Source organism: Cyclopterus lumpus, chromosome 7 (assembly GCF_009769545.1).
Source record: "Cyclopterus lumpus isolate fCycLum1 chromosome 7, fCycLum1.pri, whole genome shotgun sequence".
Lineage (NCBI taxonomy): Eukaryota > Metazoa > Chordata > Actinopteri > Perciformes > Cyclopteridae > Cyclopterus > Cyclopterus lumpus.
In genome coordinates, this window is record NC_046972.1 from 8,427,648 (window position 1) to 8,441,597 (window position 13,950).

The 13,950-nt window shown below is 42.9% G+C and overlaps 2 protein-coding genes across 5 annotated transcripts in view; both read left to right on the forward strand.

Annotated features, from left to right (window-relative positions):
- The window catches only part of mgll (monoglyceride lipase), a 29,778-nt gene extending 24,045 nt beyond the window's left edge, over positions 1 to 5,733 (forward strand). For both annotated transcript variants that reach the window (XM_034537689.1, XM_034537688.1), the window contains 3 exons: positions 195 to 284; positions 1,533 to 1,748; positions 2,150 to 5,733. In XM_034537689.1, the coding sequence (XP_034393580.1) occupies positions 195 to 284; positions 1,533 to 1,748; positions 2,150 to 2,281 (438 nt within the window). In that variant the 3' untranslated portion in view covers positions 2,282 to 5,733. The remainder of the gene's footprint in view (positions 1 to 194; positions 285 to 1,532; positions 1,749 to 2,149) is intronic.
- A 5,655-nt stretch (positions 5,734 to 11,388) lies between these two features.
- Positions 11,389 to 13,950, forward strand: part of prkar2aa (protein kinase, cAMP-dependent, regulatory, type II, alpha A) — a 39,302-nt gene continuing 36,740 nt past the window's right edge. The window contains exons 1-2 of one of the 3 annotated variants that reach the window (XM_034536248.1): positions 11,389 to 12,090; positions 12,975 to 13,255. In XM_034536248.1, the coding sequence (XP_034392139.1) occupies positions 13,012 to 13,255 (244 nt within the window). In that variant the 5' untranslated portion in view covers positions 11,389 to 12,090; positions 12,975 to 13,011. Of the gene's footprint in view, positions 12,091 to 12,738; positions 12,864 to 12,974; positions 13,256 to 13,950 lie in introns of those variants that run through there. The other 2 variants (XM_034536249.1, XM_034536250.1) reach the window with 2 other exon arrangements.

A 13,950-nucleotide genomic window follows, 5' to 3' on the forward strand; every position in this document is an offset into this window, starting at 1 on the left:
AATCAGTGGAAGTGCCACTTGAGCCGCATCAGTTGTCTCTTTCTGAATCTCTGACTCACTGTATGAATAGTATCTAGTAGCACTAGTCAGATGGCGAGAAAAACAATAATAGAGAGAGAGATAGAAACATCCATCAGGGAGGTGTTTGATGTGTGAACAATAAACTGTCTGTTTGGTTTTTCGCCGTTTTGCAGGTTTTTCTGGCGAAGGTCCTTAACCACATGGTGCCGAGCATCACTCTTGGCACCATGGAATCCAAATGGATCTCACGGGACCAGAAGCAGGTGAGACCCACATGTTGGGGTGCGTCTTGGGTGGGAGAGCTGCTTTGTTATCTGTAATTGAAATATCAGGGAAGGGCGTCGCGGAAAATAGTTTAACCCAGTCTCAAGGGGGGAAAATATATGTTTGTGTGTGTGTGTTGCATTGTTATTTGTAATCAACTACAATACATCATTTGAATTCTTATCTCGCTGTGTGTGTGTGTGTGTCTGTGTCTGTGTCTGTGTGTGTGTTGCATTGTTATTTGTAATTATAAAAACAGGTGCATGTCCTGTGTCACCTCCAGGACAAGGAGATAACATTGCTTGTGTGTACTATATTTGGTTTTGTGTGTATTTTGAATCAACGACAGAGGAGACACAAACACATATCCACAACAGCAACCGCCATTGCTTTGGCTAACACTGTTCAAATGCTTATGTCGGCTTATTATATGCAGCTATTATTAGAGTAGTCCAAACAGAACTACAGATATCTACAATGTCAGTTAGGGTGTATGGCGAGTCGAGATATATCTTACTGTTGTTTTCACTCATCAGAATGAGTTATAGATAGATTGAATACATATATATATATATATATCTTTGTTCATTCCCCACTTCCTACGACTGGTGCCCATTAGTATCCATCATGTATATACATATACACTTCCACAGTTAGATAAAGTGTCCACCAAAACAGTTTAAAGATTACTTTTTGTGATATCATGTTTCTCAGTGTAGAAGGAAATCTTTCCCCTTGCCGTCGGTGTTTCTGAGTGTCACTGACTTTGTCACTTCTCAGCTTACAGTCATTCATTATTCAAATCAGCAGCGCCTGTGAGAAGCTGCTTCTGTTAGAGTGGGCCATCAGCTGTGTTTACATATATACGATGAATAGAAGTGTGTGTGTGTCTGTGTGTGTGTGTGTGTGTGTGTGTGTGTGTGAGGGTGTGTGTGTGTGTGTGTGTGGACCTTGTGGAAGTATTCATGTTTGATGGAAGAAAAACAGGGTGCGTCGTCTCTTTCTTCCTCTGACTCTTATTTTCCTTTCCATAAAAGCCCCCCATCCATTTATTTATAATCCTGACTCCAATTTGCCAACATTCAGGGTTTTTCCAGAAACCTTCTAACTTTCATGGCCCAGTTTTCTCCCACGGAGGCACTTATTCTCCTGACTTTCTTCCATATTTGGATTAAACCACAAGGTTTCTAGTGCGTGTTAAACATAGATGCTCAATAGGACGCGTTCTTGTCTCTCGGTCCTGCCAGGTGGAGGCGTATGACACTGATGAGCTGAACAACCACGGTGGCGTGCGAGTGTCGTTCGCCATGCAGCTGATGGGGGCGACGGCGCGTATCGAGAGGGAGATCCCGACCATCAGCTGGCCCTTCCTGCTCCTGCACGGCGACGATGACAAGCTCTGCGACATCAGAGGCTCCAAGATGATGTACGAGAAGACTCCTGGGGCAGACAAGAAGTTGAAGGTGAGGAGTGGGTTGCTCACTGACAGACACACTAGAAGCGTGTTGCCCTCTATATATAGACTCTTCCTTGTTTGCAGAAGTATTTGCATTTGTGAAGAAGGAAGTTGACACATTTTTCACATTCACACATCGGGCCAAAAATATAACTGAGAGGTGAAAAAAGAGAGAAGAGAGAAGAGAGGTCCTGCTCACTTATCTTTGTGGATGTTCATGAGGTACAGGGACGGCTTCATCACGTTTCTTATCAAATAAACAATTTACGTATTAAAAGGAAGTCGGTTTATCACAGAAAATAATTGGTTTATTTACCTTCATCGTATTTCTCTGAAGGTGCGTGATCACTTTGACACCTGACTGAAAATAATAAACCAGTTTTGAACATCCCTCTGACTCCTGTTCAGGTCTTCGAGGGAGGCTACCACGCCCTGCACCACGACCTCCCAGAGGTTGCCGAGTCCGTGCTGAAGGATGTGACCAGCTGGATCGCAGACCGCCTCCCCGCGGCGACATCGCCCGAGACGCAAGGCTCCTAGACTCGTGACTTTGACACACCGGTCAGCGCTCCAAGGGAACTGACAACCCGTCCCAAGAGGCCGGATCACTTTCCAGTCAGGCAAAACGATACTACTACGACACTCTCTGGTCAATACGTTTGGGCACATTTAGTTTATTTTCTCTGTATAGAAAGCGTACTGACTTCATCCTCTGGCCACAAACTGAACAAAACTAAATATACCAACCTCAAACTAAGTTACTCTGATTTAAATTGGATGATGGGGTCAGAAACCACTTCTTATTGGAGGTCAGTTTCCCTGCAAAGCATTTGATCAGGGATGTGTCTCTATGTATTTCAGACAGCGTGCTTATTTGGCAACGTTGTGATCATCTCCACTGGACCTCACCGGGGTGCAGCTCAAGTTAATTACAGTTTAAGCCACAGTGTGCTGGGGTTCAAAGTGCAATAATGAAGTTCCCTCCACATTCATGCACACAAGAGAGATCTTCTTAGGAAGTAATGACAAACCTGATGTAGTACATTAGTAATCTGCACAAGCACATTTCCTCTTTGCTCATCCACCGTGATGAGACGGGTCAGAGGTCAGCATCAGCAGGAGGTCAGCACCTCTGGAGCTGCAGGGTGTTAGGGCTCAAGAGCTCGGCCCTCACTTCGCTCAACTGTCTTCACAGTGTCTGCAGTGCATGAGTTACACACAACATCAGTGGTTACAATACAGATTTGAGTGAGATGGTTTTGTTAGCATTTTTTGACACTCATTGAGTAACTTGTATGTAACAAATCCTCTGACTCAGTTCTTACAGTGAGCCTTAATAGTGTACGGACATGACGAGGATGTAGATGAACAAGGGAAAGCTGCTCTCTCTCTCTCTCTTTATCGCTCTCTCTATCTCTCTCTCTCTCTGCAAATTGGAATTAGAGGGAGAGTGCAACATTCAAAAGCCCCCCTCCTCTCTGTGACCTTTGACCTTTAAGGTCACAGTTGATTTCACTTTTAGGTTCATTCTCTGCAGCTTTAACTTCATTAAGCTCAGACTGCAGACAAGGAGCCAGCTGGAAAACAAAGGGGACCCATTGCTCTGTGACGGTGGACAAAAGACGAGATCTCTTCTGTTCAACAGCATCTGTCATTTGATAGACACTTTTAACAAAATCACCTTTAAGTAACATGGATGTATGCATTTTCAGAACAATGCAGTAGTCATAATTGTTTGGGGTGGGGATAGGATGTTCTTTAGAATAGATACCAGACGACGAGGGACAGAAAGTGACATGACTGAGAATTTGGTCGGACCCCCGGATGCTTAGACTGTAGTAGATAGACCTTTCTTTAGTGGAGATAGTTCTGTCTCTGGCGAGATGGCTAACAATTAAGGTTCTGGATTCAAAAACCCTATTGAAAATTGCACCAGAGCAATCTAGAATCTAGTCTCCATACATGTATGTTTTCACATACTTATCCAATTTAAATGATTTAGCAGCTTTGAGGTCATTTACTCTCTTTACAATAAAAATCCATACATACGATGGGTACTTTATAGACTGATTTTAGTATTTGTGAACGAAAAGGCTTTGAAGCAGCTTGTATACCCCAATGTTGAACACAACACATTGATTTGATAATCAAAATAATTAAAGACTTTATGCCTGATAGCTCGCAACAGGAATAGTGTGTTGTAGGTTTCCTTTAAATCCCAGCTACAGTGTGAGTGGCTAAAGCAGTGGTCAAGCTAATATTTAAGTATAAACCTGTCACTTCTCAACAAGTTGCAGTACTTAAAGTACTTCAAGTCAGCCCTGGCTTCAATAGTTTTTCTTACGAGACCAAAGCAATAATGTCACAGTAGTCTATCATTTCGGTAGCCGTTAATTATAAGATAGACAGACACTGAGCTCGCCATTTTATATTGTCAGGTAAACTGTAATCAGCAGGCATTGCTACGCTTGCAAAGATCTTTCCACCTATTCATCAAGCACGAGAAAGTCATACGTTTTAACGGTGCACATGTTTGTCCACCCCCAACATCAAACACTCTGTTCAGACACACAACAAGTATCCGTGTTTGTTGACTTCAGACGTCATGCGTGTCCGATTGAAAAAAGCATCTGGTGGGCAGTTCTTGGAAAGAGACTCGACTGTGTCACACTGGCTTTTCAGGAGGTTTCTTTTCTGTATCACACAGAGTTCAAAGGGACTCATGGGGAGAGAGAGAGAGAGAGAGTGTAGGAGGGACATGGCGTGGTATCCACGGCGACCATTACTCACATGTTACCACGGCAGCAGGCCGTTGGTACGGTAGAATCTTTCGTTCTTCCATTTTACATGTGTAGTAACCACGGTGATCTCTACAAGTCAGATAGAATGAGATGCATTTTTGGCTTCAAGCCTGCTCTGTCTTTTTCTTTTTCTTTTTACGATTGTCTCACTCTGTCTCTCCCTTTCTCACTTCCTATCTCACTCTGTGGCACCCAGTTTTTTTTTTTTAAGTTGCTGTGGTGACCAGCGCTCTTTGTTCTGTCCATAACAGAGTCCCTTGTTCTACGGCTTCTTCAAACATGTCGGTTGCGCTGGTCAGCCACCCACACTGTCCCTAGTGGTCAATCGTTCAACAGGGAACACATTACTTAACCTTCCCCTGACCCTGCTGGCCTTAATGCGGCATCAAACTCGCTAAATGACTTCAGGAATGAAAAAAATAATTACGTTTCTGAGTCTGCATGCCATGTTGACACTTTCCAGCTCTGATGTGCTCTGCTATTTAATTTGTGTTATTGTATTGTCTTTAATAAGGGCTGCACAGTGCCGTAGGGTAGGGTAGCACTGTCACCTCACAGAACCCAAGCTGGAACGCCCTTCTGTGTGGAGTTTGCATGTGTCGGCCCGTGTCTGCGTGGGGTTTTCTCCGGGTTCTCCGGCTTCCTCCCTCCGTCCAAAGAGAGTGTAGGGAGCGGTCCAGGGTGAACCCTACCTTCACCCAAGGACAGCTGAATATCACAACTTGAATAGGACCAGCGGTTTCGGACGGATGTCTCTGATATTTGCAAACTGATGTTGGTGTTGAAACTCGCATTGCATTGGAAAACGAGAGATTAAGCAATTGAGATCTGCACGAAAACTGAGCACATGGCAGATTCATATTGTGTTTGACAGATTGGGTAAAATGCATCGAATAAGAAATATATTAGAAGGAAAAGCAAACATATTCCAACAAGGGGGATTTCAGAATGTAAGTGCATCAGACTAAATATCAGGTTACATTACCTCGGGTGCAGACATAGATGTAATGTCTTTGCCGGTCTCAGTGGGAGTCAGACCCCTACCCTCAACCTCGTATCACATCACTTCAAACACAATGTGCTCCTGATTGAGCTGCAGCCGGCACAGCACACGCAAAGGCTGCACGGTCCCGTTGTATTCACACTGGTAATAAATAGCACCCCGGCTGCACAATGGATGCAGACGCGTCCTGTACATTTGAAAAACTCTACCTATCAGACTACACAAGTGCATATCACTGCTATCGTTAGCTATGGGGATGGCGAGAGATGGAGTGAGAGGAGAGAGAAGCTGTCAGTAACCATGGCAGCACTGAAAAAAAATGTGTATTTGTTAATGGTGCAGGGTGTGAAGTAGACGTCGCCGTGCTTTCAGAGCTGGTTGTCCATTTGCCTGCTCCGAGGATCCCCTTTTGTGTGAGCATGGAGATAAGAGAGCAAACAATTACAGTCATCAGCTTGCATTGAATAACAAGAGCTGCACACACACACTGAATTCAAATCAGGCTTGCCTGCTGTTTGTACTGAAAATACACTATTTGCATTTTTGCAAAGAATAATGGCCAAAATGTTTCTTTTTTTCTCAAAGGGTGTGAGCACAATGACGGAAATTAGAGAGGAATCCCCCACTTTTTCCACTTTTCAATGTATTCCTATTCATCCCTTAAAGGTGTGTCATCACCACCCTCACATTGTGCAAAGGCTTGCACTGTCAGCCTCCCCAGTCCATGCCAATACTCTGTTCTACCGGCGTGTGGACTTGTACAAGCTTGAATTGTATGCATACTGCGAGAAAGCCATGTGCAGATGCATTGCTCTGTTAATATGTAATAATCCAATCGACTGTTAATATCGTTTTTATTTAGGACAGGAGATCTATGTTAAGTAAGGGGGAATATAATTTGGCTGCAGCTTTTCTGACGAAGCGAAATTCAGTTGGCCTGCAGGTTTTGTGTGTTTTTTATCTCGACTTTATGACTGTTTCTAAGAAAAGAGCTGTTATATATATATATAATGGAGGACTGAGGGGCAAAGGCCAGTCTTTCTCTAATTGTATGAGATTAAAGATTCCGTGCAGAGTTTGCATGAATGAAGTCTCGCGTTAGTTCTCTAGTGGACAGCAAGAATTGAAGAGGTCTTCTCCAAAATGCTGTAAATGTGTCAACATATACAGATGATCTAAGTTGTCATAATTCCCTCCCCTGGGAACTTAAGTTACACAATAGTCTTTAAAAACCTTTTATTGGGAATGCAGATGCCATTTTAAAATGATCGATATTGCATTTTGGAACAAAACCTTCAATCAAGTCTTGCTGATTTGATCAACAAAGGTCAGACTGCTTGATTACTGAACATAACTGTAACACACTGTACAATATAATAGTATTGCTAACAACACTAGATGGAAGAACACAAATCAAGCCCCAGATGTATTCTACAAATTCTTTATTTATCTGGTCTAGAGTATTTATAGGAATTAATTTTATGTATAGGCTACTATATATTGATTACGCATCATCACAAGGCACTTTTTATACCATAAACCAGTCATATTCTGTCATTTTTACTGTTAATGCTCAGTTACATGAAGCTCCATAACACTTTAGAGATGGAAACTGGTTCAAGGTTGTATGTATGTACAGCAATCCAAAATAATGTATGACAATGTTTCTGATATGATTTTGCATAGAGAGTATTTTACTACTGTGTGTCGAAGTCGGCGTTGAAGTCTTTGTGCTGTTTGTCACACAACTATGAATGTTGAAACCATCTGATTTCTAAATGTTTTGTAACAAGAGCTTAACAACAGGGTGTAATGGCTACAGGTTTGGGAAAACCGTGAACTTCTTTCCCAAATTTGCTTTTCAGGAACTTATCTTTCTCTTTAATCCTGAGGTATCTCCTCTTCATTTTTTTAAAAATTCAAATAAAATGTACACGAGTGAGAAACTTAATGTAGCGCTCTGCATTCATAACAATGTGTGTTACATCTTAGATCAAAGACAATTTGGTCAAAGAGTGTTTGAGGACTAAATTGCCGGTATCAGGTTTTCTTCCAACAGCAGCATGTTTCAGCATTCCACACAATTAAAAGATTTTTATGGGACCACATATTGTACGTCTGTTTTTGGATTGTGGTCTGGTGTTTGTTTGTGCCTTATTACGCTGACGATTGTGTATCCGCTTGTGCATGAGTGTGAGTTTATAGGTGTGTGCTTTCATATTGATGAACTGCACAGAGCAGATGAGTGTCTCTGCTACTGTGGGTTTCTGTTTCAGTAATTGTGTCTGTCTGCTTATCTTCCTCCTGTCTCTCTTTCTATTTATTTATTTTGTGTGTCTGTCAGAATTTCTGTCCAATCTGTGTGTAACCTTTTGAACTCGTCCATTTTTTCCCCATTGGTTTCCAACTGAAAAAAATAACGTACAGGCAATTAGATGATAATAACAGACAGATTGTGCTGTACTAAAAGCACTAAAGAAGTCACAGTTGGCGCCTGTATCTTTGGCAGAACTGGAGACAAACTTTAACACAGTTTGTTATTACTGGTACTCTGCAGTTGTGTTGGGTGTCATAATATTTATGAACAAATACTTCTGGCCATAGTTATTGGTAAAGATCTATATTTGAATTGCCTGTGAGGGGGCTGTAGCGAAAAAACCAAGATACAATTTAAAAGAATTAGGACAATAAAGAGCGAATTGTTGTCAGGATAAGCAATGTTCATCATCCCTTAAAAACATACAGAATAAAAAGTGATGAGAAAATGTTTTCATTATATTATGGGAAACAACGTAAATCAAACCTGATCATGATTAATCCATTGACAGAAAGCATGAACATCAACATCACGAGGCAGCACATCACCACTTGACATTATGTTGAAGCATCACAACACCTATAACTACAATTGAATACATTGTCAAATAAACTAAACTAAGAAACTCAACTGTTGTGTTCTACATCTCTAAGGCCAGTACAACCTTTAATTTAACTCAAATCTATGCATTAAATATTGTCAGAATCCTTAATTCAAGTGTGACAACATTTTGTATATAAAATGCAATCAAAAAATCAATACAAAATAAATGTCAATGATGTCCATGCTCTCTTACAGAATACATGTTATTTAACTGCAGCCTGACTGGAATACGTTGACAGCTTCTCTTCATAATGGCTTCAGTGTGACGGCAAATGTTTTTATTTTTCTTCCTAGTTCAGTTTATTATTAAATCATATTTGGACAACGTTTGCATCACTTTATAAGAAGGAAATAGCATTGTGTTTCATTTTGTGTTGTTAATGTGTTTTCACCCTAATTTCAAGAAACATATCTCAAGTAATCATCGAGGAAATTATTATTACTGGCATACTTTGAGGGGCCGATCATTAAATGCAGACCTAGTCAAGGATTCACCGCACTGCAAGTAACATACAGTTTGAAACGTTCCTTTCCGGAGCTGTAATGTATGCATGCAGAGTGAAGCTGAATGTGACTCAGGTCAGTATATCTGACAAACTGGTTTCCGGGCTGTTTCATGTGCAAAGAATGATGCAAGACAACATTACTCATGTGGTTCAATAGTGCCAGCAGTCAACTTGGTTGTTATTAAAACCACACATCAGCCATTAGGTGGTGGTATTGCATCACACAACTCATTGACAACAGCAGCAGTCTTATGAATGTAGAGTTTGAGCTGTGTTTCCAGATCAGTGCACATGCAGCCAAGGCATGAATGAACCAAGGATTTTAGCTGAAGATTTTAAATACAATGATTTCTAATTCATGTTTTATTTGGTTTTGCGACGCTGACTTATTAATCTCAGGGAATTAATTTGCCCTGACCTTAGGTCCTGGTGTAATAAAATCTTACAGCATTGGACCTAATTTTGAAAGCACACTTTATATCAAACTCATCCTCTACTGCATCTTTTATGGTGTATTCCTCCATCGCGGATTCTCAGTTAAAACTGTCAAAAACGTTGGTTATTATTTCCAGGAATTGGACAGTAGTCCTAACCCTATAGGTTCACGAGCCAGGAGACCCACATCGCAGCAAACATATGGTACAGTAGCCCACTCATCATCCCTCTTGGTGAATCTCTCTTCTCTCATCCTCCCCCTCGAACATTCTCATGACAACACTTGAAAACAACCTCAGAGAAAACTGGCTGTACGTCAGCAGTCCGTGGTGATGTTTGGAGAGGACGGGATATACAAACATCCATACGCAGACATGCTATCCTTTTCACTCTATCTCAGTCTCCCTTGCATTTTTTCTCTGCCCCATTTTCTCTCTCTCCCCCTCTCTCTCTGAACATCTAGGCTGGAGGCTCTCCTTGAGACATTTTTGGAGTTAGCTAGAACCACATAGCAACTCCCATAGGAGGGAACTTCTAGGAAAACCAAGGCCAGAGTCTCGACTGTACGTGTGAATATTCATCTGTCACTTTCAGATGAAAGTGAGGTTGTTCTGCCACTTGTTCATGTTCCTGTGGGTATAGTGGGAAATTATTCAACGGAAAAATGCCCCAATGGGGGATATGGCATGAGTCTTATTCACATATGCCGGTAATTAGGGGGAAACAGCAAGGTTCACAAGCTAATTTATTTCAGCAGTGTAATACAACCTCCATCCTCTTCCTGTGGGACTGGGACATTTATATTGATGATGTGAAATATTTTGACGAGTTTGATCTGCAAAAAAAAGCATAATTTGGAACTGGTTGCAAACTCTGTGAACACATCTTTTAAGAATGTGTTATTGCCAAAGTGTATTCTCCCAGCAGAGGGAGCCTGGAGATCTGCGTCTCCTCTGTGTTTGTTGAAAACAAAGACCTAAGCCAATCAGAAACTGGTTCGAGGAATTAAATCCGGGCTTGCTGTGGCCATGGCAACGGCTTTACCTCTGTGACAGCTAAGGAATGAAAATGGAAGGTGGTGGTGCTTAGGAAACCTCTCAGAATAGGTACCTGTAGAGCCACCATTAACGACCCTGATCCACTTCGACTGTCTGCAGGGCAAAACTGACCGTAGACCACATTAATAAGTAAGAGCAGAAGATGGAAGGGGAAACACAAATCATCAATAGTAATGCACTTAAGCGATGTATACAACAATAAAATGAAAACCTGGATTGATTGATTTATTCAAATGAAATGCAATTTAGGGGGTTACATGAAGATTTGATATACACATTCAGAAGACAAGCAAATACTAACAGACCTACGAAGAGCCTTGGAGGTCTGGATGGAGGAAAAGGATGATAGATGGATGGCAGATTAAACAAGGGAATTAGAGGGGGTTGGGGGCAAGGAAGGAAACTGGGACAGAAGAGAATCTGTGATGTTTTGAGACAGTTTACACTAGAGAGGATTTAGACCTTTCAATAAAGGCATTATGTTGCAGACTGTGTAAAGGTGTCTGACCTATACATTTCTATTATTAAGTTAAATAAACTTATTAAGCAACATTTGTGTTGAATTGATGGGTTCCTCAGGTTAAAGTGCAACAAAGTTGAGCATTTTCCTTTTAGATGTCAGTTATATAGGACTGTTTTTGTGGAAAATACATACAAAAGTAAAACACATCTTTTCACAGCATTTACAGATCCAGAAATGTTGGCTAGGATTTTTTATATTTTTTTTATTATCTAATATTTATAGGTCTCTAGTAAATTGTCAAGCCATTTTTGTGGGTGTGGTCCAATTCTAAGTGTAGAAATATGGTTCTGCCCTTAATCCCGCCTATAGTTAGACGATTCTATTCAATTGGCTTGGGTATTCTAGACGTCTATTCCCATTGGCCGTACTCCCTGCCAATCAATGTCAAACGCTTTCGGCCCACTCTAACCACGCCTCCTCACGCTTGCTCGAGGCAGCGGTTCAATCGTGCGTGAAGAGCTGCGGAGCGCCTCACCGGGACGGAGGAAACGTGCGTTTAGTTAATTTTTCTTTTCAGGCTTCTACTGTTGTAATAAACCGCTGGAATAACGTCAGAAACTTGTTTTCGCACGGTATTTCGGGGTTGTGCTTAACGGCGGCGTGGCGCTACGCAGTAACCGCTGAGCTGAGGATTTGTCACCTGTCTGCAGCAGCTGACTTGTTACTCCAAGTGAGTGGTGTCTTTAAGGCGGTCGCCAAAAAGGAAAACGGGCGGTTGCTAACGAGTAGTTGGCTAACTCAGCCGGTTAGCCCGTCAGCTAGCCCGCTCTCCCTGCTGCCACACCAAGTCCCACCCTCCCAGAGTGCGTGGACGTCGTAAGAGGCTGCGGCGGCGAAGTCAGGCGCGTTTCTCCACTCAACTCAGCCAGCGTCGCTCTGCAGCTGGCCGCCGAGCTAAAATAGCCCTCTGAGACGTGAGCCGGGCTACGCCGTCGTATTTTTTTTTTGTTGCCGCCGTTGGACGAGTGTCTTCCGTGGAGGGATACGGTCGCTACACTGGCAAAGAGACTGGCTAAAAAGAAGAGACGAAACAAGGGGAAACAAGGCAGACACCAAGAAGGAGGAGGGGACTGGCTAGTTTAGCCGGGGAGACCGAATCACACGTAAGTGACACAGTGGGTAACGTTAAGTTAGCTTACCGAAACCGGCTTACCGGTTCGGTGCAACTTGCTGCGTTTGCATGGCAGCGGTTATCCGACCAGCCTCTTATCTGTGGCTTAGCTCCCCGCGGTCAGTGCGCCACAACGACAGCTAACGGTTACGGCTCCCTTGAAGGTGGCACACTAGCTAGCAAGAGAGCTAATGCTTGATGGGGTTGTGAATGAGACTGCGCTTGAACAGCAGCTCCCTCCACGTTGGCTGCAGTCATTACTTGTTGGTTAAGTTGGCTAGGTAAGTCTAGTTCGGTCCATCTGCGGACGGAACAGCGCAGTAAACTGGTTGTCATCAATATTAGCGAATTAGCAGCTTTGCTCGCTGGTTCCTGCCGGCCACCAACCCACAGTTTACGCCTCAGTTTCATGATTAGGGTGGTGTTCCTGAAACCCAGCGAATGCCGCTGGTTATCTGTCCCCCCTTGTGGCAAATGCTCGCCTCATATCTGTCCGGTGCAGCTGTGGGGACTGTGTGTTCCTGGGCTCAACCCTAGATACAGTGACCGCCCAGTGATAATGTCACAGTAACGCTTCATGTACGTCATTACACTACCAGTAGTAGTAGTGTAATATCTGTTAAGTTGTCAAACTTGATGGGTTTTTTTTTTCCTGCAGTTGCTCTGGCTGTGCCAGTACATTCCAGTTGCCATGCAGAGCTGTCATTACCCACTTTACATTCACAGGCCACACAGGGCACACAGTGCTCAGGCACAAAAGGCAAAGTAAGCTGTTCATTCCTGAAGCAATCCTCGGCCACATCACAGCCCAGTCCTCGAACACAAGTGTGACTCCGAACCAAAACAAATTCTTACTTGTTTTCCCTCCTTCTGTAGATAGATAGCAAACGCCGCCACCGTGCCACACACAGCCATGAGTATTGAGATACCGGTGGGGTTGACAGAACTGCTGCAGGGCTACACTGTGGAGGTGCTGCGACAAAGGCCGTCAGACCTGGTGGATTTTGCAGTACAGTACTTCACCCGTTTGCGGGACACCAGAAGCCAGGATGGTGCCGGTGGAAAGACGGGAAAAGGAGTCATGTTTGATGGGGAGCCGATGCAGACTGAGTCCAACGGAGATGATGATGATGACGATGAAGATTCTGACTTTGAACGTAAGTGGACTTTTTGTTGTATCACCTGTTGCGTTCAAAGTTGTCTCCAATGAAAGTGAAATACGATAGTATGAAAGAGACTGAGGGTATTGGAGAGTGAAAGAGAAGACCGTAAAGGTGAGACATGAGGTCTTGACACTGATGTAGTCAGAATCTAATTCATCTCCTCCTGAGAGACAGATTTCTTGGTGTGTGAGGCCTGCCATACTTGAACCCAGAAAATCTCACTGAGCAAAGAGTTCAGCAAGAGACCTCATCTGCCACTCATCAAATTTAGGTCACCACCATTCTCATCTATCTGGCTGTTCGGATTACATTACATGTCATTTAGCTGACGCTTTTATCCAAAGCGACTTACAATAAGTGCATTCAACCATGAGTACAAACTCAGAACAAAAAAAAGAAAGAAAGTAACATTTCTTCAAGAAAGCCAAACTACATAATGCTATAAGTGCCACTGAAGTGCTAATCTGTTTTTTTCAAGGGAAAAGATGTGTTTTTAGTTTCCGGCAGAAGATGTAGAGACTTTCTGCTGTCCTGATGTCAATGGGGAATTCGTTGCACCATTGAGGAGCCAGCACAGAAAACAGTCGTGACTTTGTTGAGTCTTTAGCTCGCAGTGACGGAGCTACAAGTCGATTGGTAGAAGCCGTGCGGAGCGAACGGGCTGGGGTGTACGGTTAGACCATGTCCTG